This window comes from Elephas maximus, chromosome 4 (assembly GCF_024166365.1).
Source record: "Elephas maximus indicus isolate mEleMax1 chromosome 4, mEleMax1 primary haplotype, whole genome shotgun sequence".
NCBI classification, from domain to species: Eukaryota; Metazoa; Chordata; class Mammalia; order Proboscidea; family Elephantidae; genus Elephas; species Elephas maximus.
Window position 1 is genome coordinate 100,701,209 of NC_064822.1, and position 27,259 is coordinate 100,728,467.

Consider the following 27,259-nt stretch of genomic DNA (forward strand, 5'->3'; position numbering starts at 1 on the left):
TAGCAGCTGTAGCTCTTAGCTACTGTGCCACCAGGGCTCCATCTATCTCTAGATTTGCATATATCTCACCAGTTCTGTTTCTGTAGAGAACTGTGAGTAAAACAATTATATGACAAAAGGGATTTTGCAAATATCTTGAGAAGGAGAGATGATAATGGATTATGTGTGTGGGCCAGATGTAACAACAGGGGTCCTTACAAGAGGAAGGCAGGAAATCAGAGAGATAGACGATGGTAGGGGGTGTGGTTTTTTTGGGTTTATATGTTACTCTTTATATATTAAATTTATTAACATTTTGTATGCTGTGGTATACAGTTCTACCCTGTCCTGTAGGGTTGCTATGAATCAGAATCAACTTGACGGCAGTGGGTTTGGTGTTTTTTTTTTTTTTTTTTTTTATGCTGTGGTATAAGTTGCGAAGATTTCTTCCCAGTTTATCATTTGTCTTTTTTTGGTTTGGTTTTGTCATGGGTAAGGGGATTTTGTCCCCCCTTTTTTTTTTTATTTTGTGTAAACAAGATTGTTAGTCTTTTCTGTTATTGCTTCCATTTTCTAGATAATAGTTTGGAAAGTTTTCCTCATGCCCAAGTTACAGAAAAATCTTCCTATCTTCTCGAATTTAGGAGATTTTATATTGTACATTTAAATGCCTAATTCATTTGGAAATTTTCCCTATATCAGTAATCTAATCTTACTGAATCAGCAACTATTGTTTTAATTTGTCACCATAACAATTTGTATTTTTCCCGTGCTGTAAATGTTTTTTTTTTTTTTCCCCAAGAAATGTAGGGATCACAATGAATATTTTCATCTTTACTATCCATTAGGACATTTTAATCTAATTTCATCAAATACTGACTCAAGACTATGAACAAAACTAGTTCCACAACATTTTCATATTGTAATTGTTGTTCTGATTGTAAAATTATACTTATCCCTTCTATAAAAAATTCAAGAATCTTTTCACACCATTGTCAGTTTGGCGTGTCTCTTTCCAAACTTACTTTATTCATATACAACAATAGTGTATATATATATATATATATATATATTTTTAAACCCTAAGCAAAGTGTACATACTCTTCTAGAACTTGTTTCATTAATTTATCTGTGAATTTTTCCCATGTCTTCACATAGATCTACCAATTCTTTGTGCTTACTACTAGGAATTCCTTTTTATAGATATGAACACTTTTGTGAGTATTTTTTTTTTTAAGTATTAAGAAATGAAAGTTTTTTCTTAAAGTTTTGTCTCATGTACAGTATGAAAATTAGTGAGAATCATACATACGATATTTGTCCTTCTGTGATCGACTAACTTAGCATGATGTTTTCAAGGTTCGTCCATGTTCTAGCATGTATCGGTACTTCATTTCTCTTTATAACTGAGAAATCCATTGTATTCATCTACCACATTTTGTTTATGAGTTCATGTATTGATGAATATTTGAGTTGTTTCTACCATTTGATCCTTTTGAATAGTGCTGTGGTGAACATCGGTGTATATGTGTCTGTGTCACTGTTTTCTAGTCTCTTGGGTATATACCTTTTAGTGGAACTGGTGGGTCATATGGAAACTCTCTGTTTAACTTTTTGAGGAGCCACCAAACTGTTTTCCACAATGGCTGTATCATTTTGCATTCCCATAAGCAATGGATTTCTCCACGTTCTTGCCAACATTTGTTATTTTCCATTTTTCTGATCTTAGCCATCCTAGTGGGGATGAAGTGATATTGTGGTTTTGATTTGCATCTCTCTCATGGCTAAAGTCCTGTGCATCTGTCAGTTTGTCATACTGTAGTGGCTTGTGTGTTTCTGTGATACTGGAAGCTATGCCACTGATATTTCAAATAGGGTCACCCATGATGGACAGGTTTAAGAGAAGATTCCAGAGTAAGACAGCAGACCTTCCAGGCTGGGAAGAAGGATGTGATGGTCTACTTATGAAAAAATTGGCCTGTGAAAAGCTTATGTATAGCAGCAAAACATTGTCTGGTATACTGCTGGAAGATGAGTGAAATGAAATGCATAACATCAATATCCTAGGCATGAAGTGAGCTGAAATGGACTGGTGTTGGCCATTTTGAATCAGACAATCATATGATCTGTGATGCCAGGAATGACAAATTGAAGAGGAGTGGCTTTGCATTCATTCTCAAAAAAGAACATTTCAGGATCTATTCTGAAGTACAACGCTGTCAGGAATAGGATAATATCCATATGCCTACAAGTAAGACCAGTTAATACGACTGTTATCCAAATTTACCCACCAGCCACTAATGCCAAAGATCAGGAAATTGAAGATTTTTACCAAATTCTGCAGTCTGAAATTGATCAAACACACAATCAAGATGCATTAATAATTACTGGTGATGGGAATGCAAAAGTTGGAAAGAAGGAAAATAATATGGTCTTGGTGATACAAACAATATAGGAGATTGCATGATAGAATTTTGTAAGACCAACAACTTCTTCATTACAAATATGTTTTTTTCAACAACATAAACAGCAACTCTATACGTGGACCTCACCACGTGGAAAACACAGAAATCAAATCAACTACATCTGTGGAAAGAGGCAATGGAAATGCTGAATATTATCAGTCAAAACAAGGCCGGGGGCAACTGCAAAACAGACCAGCGATTGCTCATATGTAGGTTCAAGTTGAAGCCGAAGAAAATTAAAACAAGTCCACGAGAACCAAAATAAAACCTCGAGTATATCCCACCTGAATTTGGAGACCATCTCAAGAACAGATTTGACACATTGAATGCTAATGACCAAAAACCAGAGGAGTTGTAGGATGACATCATAAACATAAAGGAAGCAAAGGTCATTAAAAAGATGAGAAAGAAAGAACAGATGTCAGAAGAGGCTCTGAAACTTTCTTTTGAATGTAGAGTAGCTGAAGTGAATAGAAGAAATAATGAAGTAAAAGAGCTGAACAGATGATTTCAAAGGGCAACTGGCAAAAACAAAGTATTACATTGAAATGTGCAAAGACTGGAATTAAAAAACTAAAAGGGCAGAATATTCTTGGCATTTCTCAGACTCAATGAACTGAAGAAAAAATTCAAGCCTTGAGTTGCAGTTTTGAAGGATTCTGTGGGCAAAATACTGAACAACACAGCGTGTATCAAAATAAAATGGATGGAATATACAATCACTGTACCAAAAAGAATTGGTTGATATTCAGCCATTTTAGGAGGTAGCATGTGATCTAGAACTGATGGCACTTAAGGAAGAAACCGAAGCTGCACTGAAGGCATTGGCGAAAAACAAGGCTTCAGGAATTGATGGAATACCAATTGAGATGTTTCAACAAACCGATGCAGCACTGGAGGTGCTCACTCATCTATGCTAAGAAATTTGGAAGACAGCTGCCTGGCCAAGTGACTGGAAGAGATCCATATTTGTGTCCATTCCAAAGAAAAGTGATCCAACAGAATGCAGAGATTATCGAACAATATCATTTACATGCAAGTAAAATTTTGCCTATGGTAAATCAAAAAACAGTCGCAGCAGTATATCAACAGGGAACTGTCAGAAATTCAAGCCAGTTTCAGGAGAGAATGTGGAACGAGGGATATCATTGTTGATGTCAGATGGATCTAGGGTGGAAGCAGCAAATACTGGAATGATGTTTACCTGTGTTTTATTGACTATGCAAAGGCATTTGACTGTGTGAATCATAACAAATTATGGGTAACATTGCGGAGAAAGGGAATTCCAGAACACTTAGTTGTGCTTATGAGGAACCTGTACATAGATCAAGAGGCAGTTGTTTGAACAGAACAAGGAGATAGTGGGTTGTTTAAAATAAGGAAACGTGTGCATCAGGGTTGTATCCTTTCATCGTACTTATTCAACCTGTACGCTGAGCAAATAATCCGAGAAGCTGGACTATATGAAGAAAAATGCGGAATCTGGATCAAAGGAAGACTCATTGGCAACCTGCAATATGTGGATAGCACAGCCTTGCTTGCTGAAAGTGAGGAGGACTTGAAGCACTTATTGATGAAGTGCACCTCAACATAAAACTGGGTTGCACCTCAACATAAAACAAAAACACTACTGAACCAGTAAGCAACATCATGACAAACAGAGGACTAATACTGAAGTAGTCAAGCATTTCATTTTTCTTGGGTCCACAGTCAACACCCATGGAAGTAGCAGTCAAGGAATCAGATGATGTATTTGGGAAATCTGCTGCAAAAGATCTCCTTAAAGTGTTGAAAAACAAGGATCTTACTTTGAAGAAGACTAAGGTACACCCAACCCAAGCTGTGACATTTTCGCTCGCCTCATACGCATGTGAAAGCTGGGCAGTGAATAAGAAGACCGAAGAAGAATTGATGCGTTTGACTTACGGTGTTGATAAGCATATTGAATATACATACCATGGACTGCCAGGAGAATGAACAAATTTGTCTTAGAAGAAGTACAGTCAGAACACTCCTTAGAATCAAAGATGGTGAGACTTCATCTTATGTCCTTTGGACATGTTATCAGGCAGGACCAGTCCCTGGAGAAGGACATCATGCTTGGTAAAGGTAGAGAGTCAGAAAAAAAGAGGAAGACTCTGAATGCATTGGATTGACACAGTGGCAACAGCAATGGGCTCAAGCATAGCAATGTTTGTGAGGTTGGTGCAGGACTAGGCAGTGTTTTGTTATCTTATACATAGGGCCACTGTGAGTCGGAGGCAACTCAAGGGTACCTAGCAACACCTATGGCTAATGACACCGAGCATCTTTTTATGTGTTTGTTGGTTACTTTTATATCCTCTTCGTTGAAATGTTTATTCAGGTCCTTTGCCCCTGTTTTTGATTGGACTGTTTTTTCTCCTTTTGAAGAAAAATTTTGCTGCATATAAATTCTAGTTTGATGGTTCTTTTCTTTCAACACGTTAAATATTTCATTCCACTCTTTTTGCTTACATGATTTCTGAAGAGACATTCAGTGTAATCTTATTTTTGCTCCTCTGTGGGTAAGGTGTTTGTCCCCCTCTCCCTCACCCCCTGGCTTCACTTAAGATATTCTCTTTGGTTTCCTGCCATTTGTATGTAATATGCTCATGTGTAGATTTTTGTTTTCATATGTCTCCTGGTTGGTATTCTCTGAGCTTCCTGGAACTATGGTTTGGTGTCTGTCATTAATTTTAGGTGATTCTCAACCATTATTGCTTCATCTCTCCTGCTCTCTTTTGTCTTCTCCTACTATTTCCATTATTTATGTTACATTTTTGTAATTGTTCCACAATTCTTGAATATTCTGGTCCCCCCATCCCCACTTTTTTTTTTCATTCTTTTTTCTCTTTGTTTTTCCATTTGGAATGTTTCTGTTGGTGTATCTTCAGTCTCACTCACTCTTTCTGCATGGATGTATGGATGAGCCCATGAATGGATGAGCCCATGAAAGGCACTCATTTCTGTTACAGTGTTTTTTGTTTCTAGCATTTTGTATCTTAGAATTTCTGTCTTTCTGGTTTTGTTACCCATTCTTTCAAATGGTCTACTTTTTCCACCAGAATCTTCAGTGTGTTAATCATGGTTATTTGAAATTCCAGTCTGATAATTCCAGAATCTCTGGCATATCTGAGTCTGGTTCTGATGCTTGCTATACCTCTTCAGGCTGTGTTTTTTCTTGCCTTTTAGCATGCCTTGTAACTTTATTGTTGTTGTTGTTGTTCCGAGCCAGGCATGATGTATCAGTTCATTGAAACCAAGGTAAATAGCCCTTAGTATGAGGTTTTAATGTTTATCTGGCAAGGAGTTAAGCTGTGTTTAATGTTCGTTGTAGGTTTCAGGGGCTTCAGTTTCCCCTCATGTGCTTTTTTTTGTGTGTGTGTTTTGTAATACTTTGTGTCCTTTTTTTTTCTTTTTGTCCCGTCTTCCCTTTGGGTTTCCCTAAAAACTCATTTTTATAAGTAGAGCCTCTGTCTTGCTGCTCTCTCAGTTGTAATCCACTGTTCTTATACTGGAGCCCTGTTTATGTGGTGGTTAAGTATGGGGGAGGGGAACCTTTCTATAGTTTTATTAAATCAGTTTTTGTAGGGGACCTGGATCCCTAGGCTTTGATCTTCAAAAGAGTGCCTTAGCCTTTATATATATATATATTTTTTTTTTTTTTTTGGCCTCCCCTATGTGATACTTGGAGGCTAGAGGGAGCTCACATTGTCTAATTGCTCTTCCCCTAGGTCTGATTGGAGCCCTGGTGGCACAGTGGTTAACAGCTTGGCTGCTAACCAAAAGATTCGCAGTTCGAATCTACCAGCTACACCTTGGAACCCAATGGGGCAGTTCTACTCTGTCCTTTAGGGTCTATGAGTTGGAATGGATTCAACAGCAATGGGTTTTAGTTTTTGGGTGTTTTTTTGTTTTTGTTTTTTGGTTAGGTCTGATTAGGTTTTAGTAGTTTCCCTTGAGGGCAGGCTATTTTTAAGAACAGAAAGCTCTATGTTTATTTCAAAATGGTTATTTTCCCCTCTACCTACCCAAAGCAGGAGATTTTTTCCTAATCTTCACCTTGAGAACCTGGTGGGGCTTGTGGAGATAGAACTTACAGAAATGTCTGCCCACCACCCACCACCAAGACTGGCCCCAAAGAGATTTTTAAATCCAAAGCTATTCCATGCTGTGCCTCAAGCAGTCTGTCAGTTACTATTTTAAGTGTTCTTACAGGTGACTGGCTTCAGCTGCTTCTGCTCCAGTTTGTCTGTGATCTTTGTATTTACCTGTCTCTTCGGTTTTCAGGGCAATTGTTTGTCCTCTGACGTCAGTTCGCTGATGGATCTATGAAGAGTTGTTCATTTTTAGCTTCTTCAACTTATTTTCTTTTGAGAATAGCAGTGACCCTTCCAAGCTCTTTACATGTTGGACTGGAACCCAGAAGTCTTCATTCTTATCTTTTGTCTTGTTTCTATATCATTACTAAATACAGTATTGGCTTTTAGTTTACAATTGAGATATATAATACATGTGATTATCATATGCTAACATATTTTGCCTTTTTTTTTTTTTTTTTTAAGAAAAGACATCTCCCACTCCATTCCCAAAATCCCTTTAATTCAAATTACCTATGAAGTGCCCTTTTACATCTGTGTAATTGGAGGAAAAGACTTGATGACTCTGGGGAAATAGGGAATTTACATGCCCTCTACTGTGTTTTGGTGACTGTGATTCTTGTGTTTCTAGCATTGTGCAAATATGTATGGCATCAGGATAATGGCAGAATTTGAGATGTCCTCCGATTTGCCTTTAACCATAAGATCTCTGGGGCTCTGGTGGCGTAGTGGTTAAGCGTTTGGCTGCTAACCAAAAGATCAGCAGTTCACATCCACTAGTTGGACCTTGGAAACACTGAGAGGCAGTTTTACTCTGTCTTGTAGGGTTGCTGTGAGTTGGAATTGACTCGATGGCAGTGGGTTTGCCTCTTTGTTTTTTTGTAGGCTCTTTGCTTTTTATCTTACGTATGAAAAGAGGGTTCTGCTGCTATTGAAGACATTTAAAAATCACTTTTCTAGAATGTTGTTCCTCATAGGTCTCTAGTTAACAAATGCATCACAAAAGGTGAAAATTATTTCTGTTTGGGAGAATTGGAGGAGCTGTTGAGAGTGTTATGGATTGAATTGTGTTCCCAAAAAATATCTGTCAACATGGCTAGGCCATGATTCCCAGTATGTGTGATTGTCCACCGTCTTGTCATCTGATGTGATTTTCCTGTGTGTTGTGAATCTTGTCTCTTGTGATATTAATAAGATGGAATTAGCAGCAGTTTTTTTTATGTTAATGAGGCAGGATTTAATCTACAAGATTAGATTGTGTTTTAAGTCAATCTCTTTTGAGATACAAAAGAGAGAAGCGAGTAGAGAAACACAGGGACCTCATACCACCAAAAAAGCAGTGCCGGGAGCAGAGCACATCCGTTGGACCTGGGGTCCCTGCACTGAGAAGCCCCTTGACCAGTAAAGATTGATGACAAGGACCTTCCCCCAAATCCAATGGAGAGAGAAAGCCTTTCCCTGGAGCTGGCACCCTGAATTTGCACTTCTGGCCTACTAGATTGTGGGAGAATAAACTTCTGTTTGTTGAAGCCATCCACTTGTGGTATTTTTGCTTATAGCAGCACAAGATAACCAAGACAGAATATGGTACTGAGAGTAGGGTGCTACTTTAACATACCTAAAATGTGGAAGTGATTTTGAAACCAAGTGAATAGAGGACTCAGAAGGAAATGAGAAGAGCAGTTACAGTGGAGATGGTACAGTGGCAGCAGCGAAACCAGGAGACCAGTATAAGACAGTGTTGGAGCTGACCCATAGAGCAAGAGAGCTGAGTGCCTTTGCACAGGAGGCTTCCTGGCAGAGTAGGGTCCCTCCGGGTACTTACCAGTGGAGCTGGGCTTGTCAACCCACAGAGCAAGAAGGCTGAATGCTTTCAGCCAGAGTTTGTTGGCGGAGTGGGGTACCTCCAGATACTTATGAGTGGAGCTAAAGAGCTTTAGAAAACTTGCCCCAGCAAAGCAGATGTGGGCGATGAGGCACAAGGGGTCAAGAGGCCAAGGAATCAGGAAGCAGAAATTGAGGAGACAAGGACCACAGGAAGCAGAACTGTTTCAGTCTCAAGGGGTAGAGTCATCATTCAGATGGGCTAGGAGAATGGGGCCACCCAAAGCCAAGGAAGCAGAGTTGTTGTTCCAGTGAGCCTGGAAGATGGTGCTGGAGGGCAGGGCTGTTGCCTAAATGGTCTCAGAGAACAGAGGATTATTTTCTAGGCATGACGGCTAGTGTACTGTGTTCTGCTAACTTGCTTGGTGCCTGTTATGCCTTCATTCCCTGCAGCGTCTCCCATTTGTAATGGAAATGTCTAACTTGTGTCTGTTCTGCCATTATACATTGGAAGTGGATAACTTATAATCTGGTTCTCACAAGTGAAGAGGAATTTTTGGATTTTGGACTTGGAGTTGATTTAAGACTTTTGCAATGATATGATGGGGTAGATGTGTTTTACATGCGACAAGGACATGAATTTTGGGGGGATGTCTTATGTTGGGTTCTCTAGAGAAACAAAACCAGTAAAGCATGTAAGTATATATATAGAGAGATTTATATCAAGAAAATGGCTCACGAGGTTGTAGAGGCTGAAACGTACCAAGTCTGTGGAGCAGGATAGAGACTTCTTCTGATTGATGTAGCTGCAGGGACTGGTGAACCCAAGATCAGCAGGTTGGAGAGCAGGGCTCCTGCTCATAGGCTGTGAAGATCGACGAATCTGAAGATCAGCAGGCAAGACTGCAAGGTTTCTCCTGATTCACGTAGCTGCGGGGGCTGGTGAACCCAAGGTAGACAGGTAATCTGCTAGCTCCAGTCCCAAGAACTGAAGAGCAGATGAACAGGAGCCATCTGCAGGATCCAGAACAGACAAAAACCAGAACGTCCACTTATATTCAGATTCAGGCCACACGCTCAAGGAAACTTCCTTTCAGCTGATTGGCTACTCACAGCAGATCCTTCATGGGAGTGATCCCATATCAAATCTCAACAGGGAAGTGAACACAATATTACACGACTTCCAAAACACTGAGAATCATGGCCCAGCTGAGCTGACACACAATCTTAACCATCACATGGGGCAAAGGGTGAGATATTATGGACTGAATTGTGACCCCCGCCCCCACCCCCCCCAAATATAATTCAACTTGGTTAGGCCATGATTCCCAGTGTTGTGTGATTGCCCACCATCTTGTCATCTGATAATGATCTTCCTATGTGTTGTAAATAATACCTCTGTGATGTTAATGAGATGGGATTAATGACAGTTATGTTAATGAGGCAGGACTCCATCTACAAGATTAGATTGTGTTTTACATCAGTCTCTTTTGAGATATAAAAGAGAGAAACTAGCAGTGAGACAAGGGGACTTCATTACCACCAAGGGAGCAGTCGGAGCCGAGCGCAACCTTTGGACCCAAGGTCTCTGTGCTTAGAAGCTTCTTGATGGGGGAAGATTGATGACAAGGACTTTCCCCTAGATGCAACAGAGAGAGAAAGCCTTCCCCTGGAGCTGGCACACTGAATTCAGAGTTCTAGCCTACTGGACTGTGAGAGAATAAACTTGTGTTTGTTGAAGCCATCCACTTGTGGTATTTCTGTTATAGCTGCACCCGATAACCAAGACAGAGAGGATCCTGAACTGTTCTGTTCAGGAACCAGGGGCTTTTACTGGGTACTAGTAAGAATAATATTTCTTGACCACCCCGGAATTTCAGGTGATATTAAGATTCAAACCACTGGGTTCCTGTTGAATTTTATACGATTTCAGTTCCCCCTAAAGGTTTTATAAAATTTTATTTCTCCTGTTACACAATCTGGAGTAGTATTTTTACATTAAGATAAGGTTTGAGTAATGGTTGGTCTAACAGGAAATCACAGAAAGCAACAACAGCAGACATCAACCTCACTATATGTTACAAATAAATAAATGATTCTAGGTATCTAGAATTTGTATTCTCAATAAAAGTACTTCTACTTCTTCCTCCAAAAATATCGTCCGGAATTCCTGGTACATCTTTAATTTTCCTCTAATGCTTGAAATCTCAGAAATACATGGTTAGTTCAAATAGTTAAATGAAAAAATACAAATATTTAACAAAAACTGAGTTTAGTTTTATCTATTTTATTTTATTGTAAATAAGTATCTAAAGACTGGTTGAATGTTATATATAAAACTGCCATCTTGATAACTTGAAAATATCTGACAGAGTAGGATATTCAGGGATGAAATTTGTAGTACATTGCCTTCAGCAACTACTGGTTAATTCTAGGTAAATTGACAGTTTAGGTTGATATTATTAAGCAGTTAAATTGATCAGCAGCTTAGATTACATGACAGTGGAAGAATAAAATTAAAGTTAGTTTCATAACATCTTTTGTCTGAATTATTTGGTCATTAAGACCAGAGTAAATCTTCAGAGGTTTTGTGCTTTGTTCTCTGGAAGTGTAATCATAATTAGCACAGTGTCTGGCACATAAAAGAGAACTAATGCCTGGGAATAAAAGGCTTGTAATATTTGTTGAGTGACTTGAATGAAGATTGACTACCTTGATTTTATCGTCAATAGTTCTCTGCTTACCTTCCTTGTTGGCATTTTGCATTTTCAACTCTCAAGATAATAGTTCATCCTCTTCTGTTTTTATATTTATAAAAGATTTTGTGTAAAAGATCAAAAAAGATTGTTGCTATCTTGCTAACATTACTGTATTTGTAATTTGAAATAATGAGCCTTTATAAATGTAAGGTTCATTTCATGTAATAACATTTAATATAGTAATATTTTTGGTAGCATTAGGTTAAGAAGTATGTGTTCCTTCAGCCATAATCACAGATGTGCCAAAAATAAAAGATTATCAGGATAAGCCCTAATTTCATCTATAGATAATGGCAGAGTTTTTTCCCTTACCCTGTTCTTCTAACATTGAATGCCAGAGAGTCCAGTTACATAAAGATGCTCACCAAAGATATAAAATTATATACCAGGAGAAGAACTTGGCCATTGAAGTCCTTTTTAGTGTCATCAATATATCTGAGAACAGAAGAAATTAACCTTATTGGAAACTGCATAGGATAAGGAGAATTGTGTACCATTGACAATCTCTTGAGTCTAATATGCTTTTGGAATTTATTTGCCAACATTAAAAAATTAATAAAAGAAAAATACACACTGTGTGTACAGTGTATTAAGGTATAACTCATTTTTTACCTAGTAATAAATTTATGCATGCTATCGAACTAGTTTGTCATACTGTGGGGACTTGTGTGTTGCTGTGATGCTGGAAGCTATGCTACCGGTATTCAGACACCAGAAGGGTCACCCATGGAGGACAGGTTTCAGCCGAGTTCCCAGACTAGGAAGAAGGACCTGGCAGCCTACTTCTGAAAAGCATTAGCCAGTGAAAACCTTATGGATAGCAGCGGAACATTGTCTGATATAGTGCTGGAAGATGAGCCCCCCAGGTTGGAAGGCACTCAAAAGATGACGGGGAAAGAGCTGCCTCTTCAAAGTAGAGTCGACCTTAGTGACGTGGATGGAGTAAATCTTTTGGGACCTTCATTTGCTGATGTGGCACAACTCAACATGAGAAGAAACAGCTGCAAAAATCCATTAGTAATCGAAACCTGGAATGTACAAAGTATGAATCTAGGAAAATTAGAAATCGTCAAAAATGAAATGGAATGCATAAACATCGATATCCTAGGCATTAGTGAACTGAAATGGACTGGTATTGGCCATTTTGAATCGGACAATCACATAGTCTACTATGCTGGGAATGACAACTCGAAGAGGAATGGTGTTGCGTTCATCGTCCAAAAGAACGTTTCAAGATCTATCCTGAAGTACAGTGCTGTTAATGATAGGATAATATCCATATGCCTACAAGGAAGACCAGTTAATACAACTATTATTCAAATTTACACACCAACCACTAGGGCCAAAGATGAAGAAATAGAAGATTTTTATCAGCTGATGCAGTCTGAAATTGATCGAACATGCAATCAAGATGCATTGATAATTACTGGTGATTGGAATGCAGAAGTTGGAAACGAAGAAGGATCAGTAGTTGGAAAATATGGCCTTGGTGATAGAAACAATGCCAGAGATCAAATGATAGAATTTTGCAAGACCAACGACTTCATCATTGCAAATACCTTCTTTTACCAACATAAATGGCGACTGTACACATGGACCTCACCAGATGGAATACACAAATCAAATTGACTACATCTAAAAAAAAGAAAAAAAATTTTTTTTTTTTTTTTTTTTGATGGAAAGAGACAATGGAAAAGCTCAAAATCATCAGTCAGAACAAGGCCAGGGCCAACTGTGGAACAGACCATCAATTGCTCATATGCAAGTTCAAGCTGAAACTGAAGAAAATCAGAGCAAGTCCACGAGAGCCAAAATATGACCTTGAGTATATCCCACCTGAATTTAGAGACCATCTGAAGAACAGATTTGACGCACTGAACACTAGTGACCGCAGACCAGACGAGTTGTGGAATGACATCAAGGACATCATGCACAAAGAAAGCAAGAGGTCACTGAAAAGACAGGAAAGAAAGAAAAGACCAAGATGGATGTCAGAGGAGACTCTGAAACTTGCTCTTGAGCGTCGAGCCGCTAAAGCAAAAGGAAGAAGTGATGAAGTAAAAGAACTAAACAGAAGATTTCGAAGGGCCTCTCGAGAAGACAAAGTATTATAATGACATGTGCAAAGAGCTGGAGATGGAAAACCAAAAGGGAAGAACACGCTTGGCATTTCCCAAGCTGAAAAAACCGAAGAAAAATTCAAGCCTTAAGTTGCAATAGTGAAGGATTCCATGGGGAAAATATTAAACAACACAGGAAGCATCAAAAGAAGATGGAAGGAATACACAGAGTCATTATACCAAAAAGAATTAGTCGATACTCAACCATTTCAAGAGGTGGCATATGATCAGGAACCAATGGTACTGAAGGAAGAAGTCCAACCTGCTCTGAAGGCATTGGCAAAAAACAAGGCTCCAGGAATTGATGGAATATCAATTGAGATGTTTCAACAAACAGATGTAGCGCTGGAGGCACTCACTCGTCTATGCCAAGAAATATGGAAGACAGCTTCCTGGCCAACTGACTGGAAGAGATCCATATTTATGCCTATTCCCAAGAAAGGTGATCCAACCGAATATGGAAATTATAGAACAATATCATTAATATCTCATGCAAGCAAAATTCTGCTGAAGATCATTCAAAAACGGCTGCAGCAGTATATCGACAGGGAACTGCCAGAAATTCAGGATGGTTTCAGAAGAGGATGTGGAACCAGGGATATCATTGCTGATGTCAGATGGATCCTGGCTGAAAGCAGAGAATACCAGAAGGATGTTTACCTGTGTTTTATTGACTATGCAAAGGCATTCAACTGTGTGGATCATAACAAACTATGGATAACACTGTGAAGAATGGGAATTCCAGAACACTGAATTGTGCTCATGAGGAACCTTTACATAGATCAAGAGGCAGTTGTTCGGACAGAACAAGGGGATACTGATTGGTTTAAAGTCAGGAAAGGTGTGTGTCAGGGTTGTATTCTTTCACCATACCTATTTAATCTGTATGCTGAGCAAATAATACAAGAAGCTGGACTGTATGAAGAAGAACGGGGCATCAGGATTGGAGGAAGACTCATTAACAACCTGTGTTATGCAGATGACACAACCTTGTTTGCTGACAGTGAAGAGGACCTGAAGCACTTACTAATTAAGATCAAAGGCCACAGCCTTCAGTATGGATTACACCTCAACATAAAGAAAACAAAAACCCTCACAACTGGATCAATGAGCAACATCATGATAAATGGAGAAAAGATTGAATTTGTCAAGGATTTCATTTTACTTGGATCCACAATCAACAGCCATGGAAGCAGCAGTCAAGAAATCAAAAGGCGCATTGCTTTGGGCAAATCTGCTGCAAAGGACCTCTTCAAGGTGTTGAAGAGCAAAGGTGTCACCCTGAAGACTAAGGTGCGCCTAACCCAAGCAATGGTATTTTCAGTCACATCATATGCATGTGAAAGCTGGACAATGAATAAGGAAGACCCTAGAAGAGTTGACGCTTTTGAATTGTGATGTTGGCGAAGAATATTGAATATACCACGGACTGCCAAAAGAACAAACAAATCTGTCTTGGATGAAGTGTGGCCAGAATGCTCCTTAGAGGCAAGGATGGCGAGACTGCATCTTACATACTTTGGACACGTTGTCAGGAGGGATGAGTCCCTGGAGAAGGACAGCATACTTGGCAGAGTACAGGGTCAGCAGAAAAGAGGAAGAGCCTCAACAAGGTGGGTTGACACAGTGGCTGCAACAATGAGCTCAAGCGTAACAACGATTGTAAGGATAGCGCAAGACTGGGCAGTGTTTCGTTCTGTTGTGCATAGGGTCGCTATGAGTTGGAACCGACTCGACGGCACCTAACGACAACAACAGGAAAAAATCAGGACTTAAGTGTTAGACGTTTACCGGTTGCCATCAAGGCAATTCTGACACTTGGCAACCCCACGAGTGTCAGAGTAGAACTGTGCTCCATAGCGTTTTCAGTAGTAGCTTGCCTTCGGAGGCGCCTGGGTGGACTCAAACCTCCAACCTCTCTGTTACCAGCCAAGCATGTTAAACTCTACCACCCAGAGACTCTGTGTTAGACATGCCTCATTTCAAATCCGAGTTCTGCCACTTAGCTCTGTGACACTGGGAAATTTACTTTTTTAAAAGCTAGGGTTCTCAGCAGTAAAGTCAGAATAATTATATCTTTTTCAAAGAGCAACTGTGGAAATAAATATGATGTGCGTGAGTGTGCCTGATACATAGTAAGGAGGTGCTCTGTGCTATATGCAGCTTTGTCAAGGACAGTGTGAAGTGATACACTGCCGTATATTTCAAGGAGTCCAAGTATCCAAGCTACAATGTAAAAGTCTCAAATGAATTTGTATGCCTTATTTATCTCATAAAAAACATGTAAATATACACATCACCAATTGTTTTATCTCCAAATTCAGCCTAATTTATTAAGTATAACTTTATCGTAATGCTGAAATTGGGCAAATCCACCACCATGTGTATGATTTCAGTCCAATATTCATATTTCAATGGAGGGTACACATGCAAATTTTTATAAGTTTTTAAACAGTGTCTCAGAATATATTTATATATTTTGCTGTGTGTAATAAGTGGCTGCTTCACAAACCTGGAAGGTTAGTAGAAAGAAGTTTGTACTGGAGGATCAAAGAGCAAATACAGAAATCCTTTCCTCTATCCTTACAAGTAAAGAAAAGGAGATAGAGCAGAAGATAGTGAAAAAGATACTTGTAATGGACATTTTCTTGGCTTTGGCTGCCCTGCATCTGAACTCCTTTCTGTGTTTGAGGTATTTCCCATAATTTGAAACTTATTAGGAGGCAGGATCAACCTTTCCCTACAAAAGCCAAGAAAGACCAAATATTTGCTTCCTCCCTGTTGCCTTTGGAGCTAAACGAGTTAATCAGTTGCCCCTGTCTGACTGTGAAGCTTCGTTGACTGTAGCAAAGAAGCTGAGAGTAGAGAATTCATACCTATAGCAACAGCAGCTTTTAGTTTTCAAGAACGCCAGTACTGATTTTGGGATGTCCAGTTAGCATTTGTAATTTTTAGACCTGTATCAAGGCAATAAATTAGTTTCTTTTAACAGTAAAGGAGCCGTGAAGGCACAATGGTTAAGTGTTCTGCTGCTAACCCAGCCCACCTACCAGCTCTGCAGGAGAAAAGACTGGCGATACCCTCCCGTAAAAATTAAAGCCTAGGAAATCTGACACGGCAGTTCTGCTCTGGCATACAGGGTCGCTGTGAGTTGGAATTGACTCTATAGCACTCAACAACAGTGGTGAAGTTAAAAGTGGGCTAGTGAAAAAAAGAAAAGTGGGTTTATTCTCCCGCCAAGGGTGTTCATTTTTTGTTGTTTCGTTTTGGTTTTTTTCCCAAAAGATTTTTTTGCCCTGAATTATCAACTTGTTACTAAATCTCACTTGAATATAAAATAATGCATGGCCTTGATGTAGCTTTTGCTATAGACTATTACCTATATAAAACAATTAAGAGATCCAGGATTGAGGTAAAGCTTAATTGTGTACAGCCAGTAATATAGCCTTTCCTATTGAAAAACGTTTGCAGTGTAAATTTTTTTTATGTATGGTATTAACGTGCATTTATTAGCATTTATATGCGTATCTTAATTTTAAACCAGAGAATATTCCTGGGAAAAAATATATATCCTGTATTTTAAGTCAAATAAGTTTTCGCAGGAGGAGGGCAGTGACAAGGTACATGGGATACTTCTTGGTCATTAAAGAAAAATAATGTGCCAAAACCTTGAGCAACTAAGAAAATTCCAAATTAAACTATTTGTGCTACAGTGTTATTTGTAGCCCTTTTATTTATGTTTTACTGTTTTATAAACAAAACAAAAAGCAATCTTAGTGTTATAGTTACAGATGTCTGTGTTAAAATTCTTTTAAATATGGTGAATTATTAAAATATTTCAATATGTATGACCTTCTGAGTAAATTGCAGGTTGTTAAAGAATAAACTGCTAATATGGTAGAAGAAATGTGCTTTATTTACTTCACTTGTTTATGTACTTATGATGCCTAAGAAATTCTGTTTGATGGGAGGAAAAGTAATGGAAATAATCATGGTATAAAGTACACCAATAAAGTAATGGCTGTTGCTATAGGGTCGCTATGAGTCAGAATTGACTCAACAGCAACAGGTTTGGTTTGGTTTTTTTAGAGTAGCTGGAATCTGGAAACTTGTATCTAGTGCCTTATATGTATATTTGTTCAGTTGTAACAAACAGCTTTTCACTTGGATAACAGATAAACCAGTCAGTCAGTTGCTCCTCCTTCCTGTGGCTTTGAATCTGGATTGACTGTGGCAAAGAGGCTGCGAAAGGAGAATTCATTCCTGTAGCAACAGCAATATTTAGTTTCCAAGAACACCAGTATTTCTGTTCAGAAACTAATCCTGTACTTCAGCCACAGTTATTTAAACAGTAACGAGCAGGGGACTATCCATTTTAAATTGTATTGAAAATTATGATATCTTTGAAAGATTGCCAATGAGTGAGAGAAAAGTATCAGTTACAGTTAATATAATAAATGAATTAGATATTAATAAAGTTTTATATTGCTTTTCCAAATACTGGTAAATTCTGGTTCCTTCTTTTGAGAAAGTAACAGGACCAAAAATAAAAGCACTGTTTAATTTGTTTTTTAATGGGAATAGCACATGTATTTTTATACTTAAGGGTAGGATTCAGTAGAGAGGAAGAGATAGAAGGTGCAAGAGAGAAGATGATTTATGAAGGAATAACATCCAGTGCATGAGTGAAAGACTTCACCATGGAAGTGGTGGATACTGTATTTGTTGATTTTGAAATCCATTGGAAGGAAAGAATGAGTAATGATAGAAGATTTTATGTAGAAAAGGAGGAAGGTAAGGAAGCACTAATAGAATAAACTCAAATTCTTTCAGTAATAAGCTTTTTTTTTTTGGTTTTCCAGAGATATAAAAGTAAGACATTATCCCTATAGTTGCAAAACTCACACTAATACAGGGGGAAGACGAGCTCCAAAATAAGATTAAAGCTCAGTGCTTAATAAAAGTAGAAAAACCTTGGAGCAGTTTCTATATGAAATCTTCTCAGGAGCAGAAATGAATCAAATGAGTTTTAAGTGATGGTGAAAACCTCTTGACAGTGGAGAGCATTAACTTGAAAGGAGACCAAACTTCACTGAGCAAGGCTTGGCAATTTAGGAACAGTTGTGGAGAAGGCCTCAGGATAGAGGATCGGCAAAATGGGCAAGGTGAAAGACGAGCTTTCTGGTACCAATATTGTAAATACTGCTAATAATGATGATGATAAAGCTGTCATTTATTTATGGCATACTATTTGCCAAATAACTTCATACGTGTCATCAAATTTAAACTTTACAACCACCCTGCAAACTAGATTACCAGTAAGTAAAATGAATTTCAGGGAGCCCTCATGGCACAGTGGTTAATATCTCATCAGCTAACTGAAAGATTGACAGTTTTGAACCTGCCAGCTGCTCCATGGGAGAAAGATGTGGTACCCTGCTCCCGTAAAGATTATGGCCTAGGAAAACCGTATGGGACTGTTCTACTCTGTCTTATAAGGTCGCAGTGAGTTGGAATTGACTCCACGACAACAGGTTTTTTACAGATTAAGATGAATTTCAGAGAAATGTTATTTGCCCAGAGCTGTTGCATATGGTTGTACACATCAAAAGGGTCACCATTCACATTGTACATGTCTTACATTGTGTATTTATTAAAACACTTTTTCAGCAGATGGTGGTAAAGTATCATGAGGAAGGGTTCTTTTTATTTGTGCAGAAGCACCGTATTGGCCAGCAGTGGTAGCAGTATATAAAATTGTGCCAGAAACAGTCCCAGCTTTGTTTAAAAACAGAAACACAGAGAGAAACCTTATGGGAAATATATCAAAATGTTAAGCTACACAGTATCCCCTTGTTCTGTTCAAACGACTGCCTCTTGATCTATGTACAGATTCCTCACAAGCACAATTAAGTGTTCTGGAATTCTCATTCTTCACAATGTTATCCATAATTTGTTATGATCCATACAGTCAAATGAATTTGTAATTGAATCACATGGGGATTTTTGTTTTCTCTTAGACACTCTTTTGAATATTTCCGTTTCCTTAAATGAGCATGTTTGTTTGTGATTTCTTGGGAGGAGGGATAGGGTTGGTGATTGCTGTAAAGAGAATAGTGAAAAAAGTTTTCTAGTAAGAAGAGAACACGGAGCCAGGGATATCATTGCTGATGTCAAATGGATCCTGCCTGGAAGCAAAGAATACCAGAAAGATGTTTGCCTGTGTTTTATTGACCATGCAAAGGCATTTGACTGTGTGGATCATAACAAATTATGGATAACATAACATTGCAAAGAATGGGAATTCCAGAACGCTTAATTGTGCTTGTGAGACACCTGTAGATAGATGAAGAGGCAGTCGTTTGAACAGAACAAGGGGATACTGCATAGCTTAAAGTCAGTTGCCTCCTGTGCATGTGAAAGCTGGGCAATGAATAAAGAAGGTAGAAGAAGAATTGATGCCTTTGAATTGTGGTATTGGAGAAGAATATTGAATATACCATGGACTGCCAAAAGAATGAACAAATCTGCCTTGGAAAAAGTGCAACCAGAATGGTTCTTAGAAGCAAGAGTGGCGAGACTACTTTTCACGTACTTTGGACATGTTGTCAGGAGGGATCAATCCCTGGAGAAGGACATCATGCTTGGTAAAGTAGAAGGTCAGCAAAAAAGAGGAGAACCCTCAACAAGATGATTTAACACAGTGACTGCAACAATGGGCTTAAGCATAACGAATGTGAGGACCAGATGGTGTTTCGTTCTGTTGTACATAGGCTCACTATGAGTTGGAACCAACTGGATGGCACCTAACAAACAAAAACAAAACAGTAAGCAGTAGTGGTATCCTGCCTCATCTCTTACTCTTCACCCTACCCCAGGAAAATCCATAGTATTCTGAAAATTCAGTATGTGTATTACATTTCTTTAGAGTTCAGTACCCTGAAATTACATTTAAACTTTTAAAATGTAGGTATTCCATTGAATGGATTTGGAAACCTTAACTTTTACCCACATATGATCGTTATAACTAGCTTCATTCATACTTATATTCGAACTTCATTTTGAACCACTGCAATCAATAAATGGCTTGTATGATCTGCGAAGTTACATAAATAGAGGGAAAATAGACCTGGGATTAAGGAAGAAGTACAAGAAGTCTCTCTTAGATGCTTTCTGTCTATGGGCAGGTAAAATGATGAGCAACTTAAAAATTGCAGTTGTTGTAAAGGCACATACACGCACACACACGGTAGTATATATTTAGTAATTAAAATTGTTTTAAAGAAATACTGCCAGCCCCCTGTGGCTGGAAAGTCATCCATTTTGTGCATTACAAATAAACTTAATTTTTTTATGTATTAGAAATAGAAGTCATTTTGAGTAGTGACAAAGTACACTTGGATTTTGGTTTATGCATATATACCAGTGTATGTGTAAAGGCTTTACATATCGATTAATGACTTAATAGTATTTAGGCAAAGTCTTAAAAGCACACTAAGAAATTTTTCCTTGTATGTATAGACACTTATTAGTATATATAACAGAGCTTTAGTCATATTTTTGTTTCATATTAATGAAATAGCATTGTGAACACCAAAAATTACGAGAACACTAAGCACTAAAGTGTTTACTGATTTTAGTTTTGCAGTAAGCTTTTTGGTAAGTAGTTATATAGATAAATATGAATGGAAATGAAATGTATAATCTGTAATTTTAAACATTGTCTTTTATAATTCAATATTTAATTACTTTTTTTAATAAATATTTTAAATGTCAATTATTTCCAGAAGGAATACTAATTTGAAGTATTGGATATAGCCTGCATATTTTTAACTTTCAAAATATAGAAGTAAATTAACATATAGATATGTTTATATGACAGCCATACAAAATGAATTCTAAGAGATCTCTGCCATAGATTTTAAAGATACTGGTTATACAAATGTTTGAACTACTAAATAATTTTTATTGCATTCTTTGCTCTCTACTTTCCAGTGTTCTCTCTCACTGCCATGTATCCTAGTTAATAAGAGAAAATAGTATCTGACTTCCTCAGTTTTATATCGTCTGCCACTTACCCCATCAGACATTTGTATTGTTAAGCCCTGATAACAAATAGAGCATGATACAGCAAAAATGAGAGACGTGACTTCTTCAACTTGGACATACAAAATGTGAACTCGGCTAAAAAGGCATAATGAAATTTATGGGTGTAATGGTGGATGGTGGTTCAGTAGTAGAATTCTTGCCTTCCATCTGGGAGACCTGGGTTTGGGTGATGGAGGCTTGCATGTTGCTATGATGCTGAATTAGTTTCAGTGGAGCTTCCATATTAAGACAAACTAAGAAGAAAGACCTGGCAATCTACTCCTGAAAATCAACCAGTAATAACTATATAGATCACAGCTGTTCAGTCTACAACTGATGAAGCCACAGGACTGGGCAGTGTCTCATTCCATTCCTTTGTGCATGGGGTCACCACGAGTCAGGGACAACTTGATGGCAGCTAACAACAACCACCAAAATTTATAGCATCTAGATTGTTAGATCGGATCTGCTAGCGTTTATTATATGTAATAAGGAATCTATGAGTGCTTGAGCAACTTCTAAAAGAACTATAGAGTATGATATTTGTTTATAAGAAAATGTTCTGTTGTGCTTTGAAATATTTCATTACTCAGATTTTTAATGAAATTTCTTTGAAATTAAGGAATTGGAAATGAAGGGTATTAAACTTAAAATTAATTACTAAAAGTCTTGAGTACAGTTAAATGATTAAACTTAGCTGTATAAGGAGGGAAATTTTCAAAATATTCTTAGTTTGAAATGAGGTCAGTGGGAAATTTGCCCTATTTTACTTCATATCTCTGTGTATCGATCTAGAGTTTGTATTAAGGAGAGCAAGTTTCCTATTTTAAAAAATTCATTCATGTGTCAGATAATTTCAACTACTTTTATTTTTTGTAGGTGGTTTCAGACACCCTCACAGGTTTTCTACCATGCAGCAACTGAACATGGAGGAAAAGATGTCTATCCAGGGCAGTGTCTTTGGGAAGGTTGTGAGCCTTTTCAGCGACAAAGGTTTTCTTTTATTACCCACTTACAGGTATAGTTTCTAATACTATTTGTTCAGTAACTCCTCCAGTTGGATTAAAGGTCTTGATAAGTATTCTTTTCTTCCTCTTCCTCAAAAAGGATAAGCACTGTTCAAAGGATGCCCTGCTTGCAGGATTAAAACAGGATGAGCCAGGACAAGCAGGAAGTCAAAAATCTTCTACCAAGTAAGGAAAATGAGTTTATTTCATATTGTACACACAAAAATAAATATCAAGAAACTAGATACAACACAGGAACTATGAAACGCAACTTAGCATATCGGGGAAGAGGAGAGCAGGGTTACTAGTCCAACTCTACCACTTAAAAGGCTGTGTGACCCTGTTCAAATTGCATCAGTTCTCTAGGCATTATTTTGCATATTGGATGGATCTGTAAGGTGCCTCGTAGCTCTAAGATTTTATGATTTGACTTTGCAGACAAGTCATTGGAAGTAATGACAGATTATACATGTGAAATGTTTTGTAACTGAAAGTACTACGTATGGTTCTCCATCCTTTGAAAGGTTAATTGAACATGTATTTAACAATGGCAACAAGATTTGTCCTTATAACTACTCCTCTGAGGTGTAAGTGAGGGTCCTATAGAAGAGTATAACTGTCACATTTACTATATGGTCATTGATTTACCTGTCATTTCCTGAACATATACTTTTGTAATGCATGTAATCAGTTCTGGGTTGGGGATTCCTATAAGGTCCTTATTAGACTTACATTAAAAAAAAAAAAAAAAAACTGTTGCTGTCAAGTCGATTCTGACTCAGACAACTCTATAGGACAAAATAGAACTGCCCCATAGCATTTTCAAGGAGGCTGGTGGATTCAGACTGCGAAATTTTTCGTTAGCAGCCAAGCTCCTAACCACTGCACCACTGGGGCTCCTCATAGCATCTCCTATTTTAACTGAAGCCTTTAGCTGTAGATTCGTTGAATCTAAATAATATTTTTAATTTTTAAAATATGGAAATAAACTAATTTTTCACCATTTATTGAGAGCCTGCTATGTACTGAGCAGTGTACCATGCATAGGGGTTCCAAAGAACAAGATAAAGTCTGTAATCTCACAGAGCTGTGGGAACATACTTTTTATATACTTTATTTGTTCCATTACTGTTTAGTAACTAGAGTATCTGCGTTGTGCTAGGTAGGCAGTGAAGTATAATGATAACCAACATACATTTTGCCATTCTTAAATCAAAAAAAAAAAAAAAACAAAAAACCTGTTGCTATCGAGTCAATTCTGACTCACAGTGACCCTATAGGACAGGGTAGAACTGCCCTTATAGGGTTTCCAAGGCTGTAAATCTTCATGAAAGCAGTCTGCCACATCTTTCTCCTGAAGAATGGCTGGTATGTTCAAACCACTGACCTTCCGGTTAGCAGCCAAATATTTAACCACTGTGCTACCAGGGCTTTCATTGCTATTCTTTTTTTTTTTTTTTTTCCTGAACTTTAGGTGGAGGTTTACAGAACAAACTAGTTTCTCATCAAACAGTACACACATTGTTGTATGGCATTGGTTAACAATCCCATGACTTGTCAGCACTCTCCTTTCTCAATCCTAGGTTCTCTATTACTAGCTGTCCTGTTCCCTCCTACATTTCAATCGCTGCCCCAGGGCTGGTACACCCCTTTTGTCTTGTTTTGTTCCTTAGGACTGTCCAATCCTTGGCTGAAGGGTGAACCTCAGGAGTGGCCTCATTACTGAGATGAAAGGGTGTCCGGGGGCCACACTCTCAGGGTTTCTCTAGTCTTTGTCAGGCCAACAAGTCTGGTCTTTCTTTTTGAGTTGGAATTTTGTTCTACATTTTTCTCCAGCTCTGTCTGGGACCCTCTATTCGATGCCTGTCAGAGCAGTCAGTGGTGATAGCTAGGTACCATCTAGTTGTAATGGACTCACTCTGGTGGAGGCCATGGTAGATGTGGTCCATCAGTCCTTTGGACTAATCTTTCCCTTACACCTTAGTTTCTTTCATTCTTCCTTGCTCCCAAAGGAGTGAGAACAGTGGAGTATCCTAGATGGACCCTCACAGGCTCTTAAGACCCCAGACACTACTCACCAAAGTAGAATGTAGGACATATTCTTTATAAACTCTGTTATGCCAATTGAGCTAGAGGTTCCCTGCGACCATGGTCCCCACAGCCCTCAGCCCAGCAGTTTGGTCCCTCAGGTCCATGTGTCTATGGAGCTACCGTGGGCTTGCCTTGTACAGGTTGTACTGGCTTCCCCAGTATTGTGTACTCTTACCCTTCACCAAAGTTACCGCTTATCTATTGTCTATTAAGCATTTTTCCATCCCCCCCCAACCATCAAATATTGTTTCTTTTTATATGTAAACTTTTTCATGAATTTTTACAGTAGTGGTCTCATACAGTATTTGTCCTTTGGTAACTGACGTATTTCACTCAGCCTAATGTCCTCCAGATGCATCCATGTTATAAGATGCTTCATAGATTCATCATTGTTCTTTACTGTTGAGTAATACTCCATTGTGTGTATATATACCACAGTTTGTTTATCCATTCATCTGTTAATGGGCATCTAGATTGTGTCCATCTTTTTGCCATTGTGAATAATGCTGCAGTGAACATGGGTGTACGTATATCTATTTGTGTAATGACTCATTTCTCTAGGATATATTCCTAGGAGTGGGATTGCTGGATCAAATGGTATTTCTATTTCTAGCTTTCTAAAGAAGTGCCATATTGTTTTCCAAAAAGATTGTATCATTTTGCATTCCCACCAGCAGTGCATAAGAGTTCCGATCTCCCTGCACGTTCTCCAACATTTGTTATTTTCTGTTTTATTGATTTGTGCCAGTAATGCCGGAGTGAGATGGTATCTCATTGTGGTTTTGATTTGCATTTTCTGATGGCTAGAGATCTTTAGCATTTCCTCATGTGTCTGCTGGCCACTTGAATATCTTCTTTGGTGAAGTGTCAGTTTATTTCCTTTGCCCATTTTTTAATTGGATTATTTGTGTCTTCGTTGTAGAGGTGTTGGATTTTCTTGTAGATTTTAGGGATTAGACCTTTGTCTAATTTGTAAGAGTCAAAAATTTTTTCCCAGTCTGTAGGTCTCTTTTCTCTTTTGGTGAAGTTCTTTGATGAGCGTAAGTGTTTAATTTTTAGAAGATCCCAGTTATCTAGCTTATCCTCTGGAGCTTGTGTGTTGTTGGTTGTGATTTGTATCCTGTTAATGCCATGTATTAGGGCCTCTAGTGTTGATCCTATTTTTTTTCTATGAATTTGATGGTTTTTGACTTTATATTTAGGTCTTTGATCCACTTTGAATTAGTTTTTGTGTATGGTGTGAGGTATGGGTCCTGTTTCATTTTTTTGCAGACAGACATCCAATTTTGCCAGCACCATTTGTTACAAGACTGTCCGCATCTGATGGACTTTGGGCCCTTGTCGAAGATCAGGTGACCATAGGCGGATGGATTTACATCTGGGTTCTCAGTTCTGTTCCATTGGTCAGTGTACCTGCTGTTGTACCAGTACCAGGCTGTTTTGACTACAGTAGGTGTATAGTAGGTTCTGAGGTCAGGTAGTGCAAGTCCTCCTACTTTATTCTTCTTCTTCAGTAGTGCTTTATTTATCCAGAGCCTCTTTCATTTCCACGTAAAGTTAATGATAAGTTTTTCCATTTCATTAAACAATGTTGTTGGTATTTGGATCAGTATTGCATTGTATTTGTAAATCGCTTTGGGTAGAATTGTCATTTTCACAATGTTAAGTCTACCTATCTATGAGCATGGTATGTTTTTCCGTTTATGTAGATCTCTTTTGGTTTCTTGCAGTAGTGTTTTGTAGTTTCCTATGTATAGGTCTTTTACATCCCTGGTTAGATTTATTCCCAAGTATTTTATTTTTTTAGGGGCTATTATAAATGGAATTGTTTTCCTGATTTCCTTTTCATCATTCTCTTCATTGGTATATAGGAATCCAACTGATTTTTGTATGTATATCTTGCATCTTGCAACTCTGCTGAATCTTTCTGTTAGTTCCAGTAGTTTTCTCATGGAGTCTTTTGGATTTTCTTAGTATCATATCATCTGCAAATAGGAAGAGTTTATATTCTTTGTTACCAATTTTGATGCCCTTTATTTCTGTTTCTTGCCTTATTGCTCTAGCTAAGACTTCCAACACAATGTTAAATAGGAGTGGTGATAAAGGGCATTCTTGTCTTGTTCCTGTTCTCAAGGGGAATGTTTTCAGCCTCTCTCCATTGAGAACGATGTTGGCCATTGGTTTTGCATAGATACCCTTTATTATGTTGAGAAATTGCCCTTGTATATCTATTTTATGGAGAGTTGTTATCAGGAATGGGTTTTGGACTTTGTCGAATGCCTTTTCTGCATCAATTGAGATGATCCTATGATTCTTTTCTTTCCTTTTATGTATGTGGTGGATTACGTTGATTGATTTTCTAATGTTGAACCATCCTTGCATACCTGCTATGAATCCTACTTGGTCGTGGATTGGCAGGAATTTCCATTGCTATTCTTTTTTTTTTTATTCTTTAGTCTCTGTAGTAAGTACTAAGATGACATGCACAAGGCTTGTGAGAGCCCACCTAAACTAATCTAGGAGACCAGGGAAAGCTTTCTAGCAGAAGGCACACCCACGTTGAGACCAAAAGAATAAAGATGAATTAGCAGAAGTTCTCGTAAGCCACATTAATCAGTTTGGATTTTACCGTAAAAGCAAAGAAAAATGGAATGTTCAAAGTCACACAGATAGCTAAATAGTATCAAAAAATAGACAGTTTGATTCTGATTGTATATAAAAGTCATCTCTGCAGTTCCTCCATTCTCTTTCATTCTGTGCAATTGTAGAACTCTGTTGAAAGAATTAATTGAAATTATTTTTCAT

The 27,259-nt window shown here is 38.1% G+C and overlaps 1 protein-coding gene across 1 annotated transcript in view; it reads left to right on the forward strand.

The window, feature by feature from the left end:
* ARID2 (AT-rich interaction domain 2) overlaps nt 1–27,259 on the forward strand; it is a 231,873-nt gene that overhangs the window by 188,845 nt on the left and 15,769 nt on the right. The window contains exons 17-18 of the mRNA XM_049882898.1: nt 22,236–22,374; nt 22,464–22,549. Coding sequence (XP_049738855.1) covers nt 22,236–22,374; nt 22,464–22,549 — 225 coding nt within the window. The remainder of the gene's footprint in view (nt 1–22,235; nt 22,375–22,463; nt 22,550–27,259) is intronic.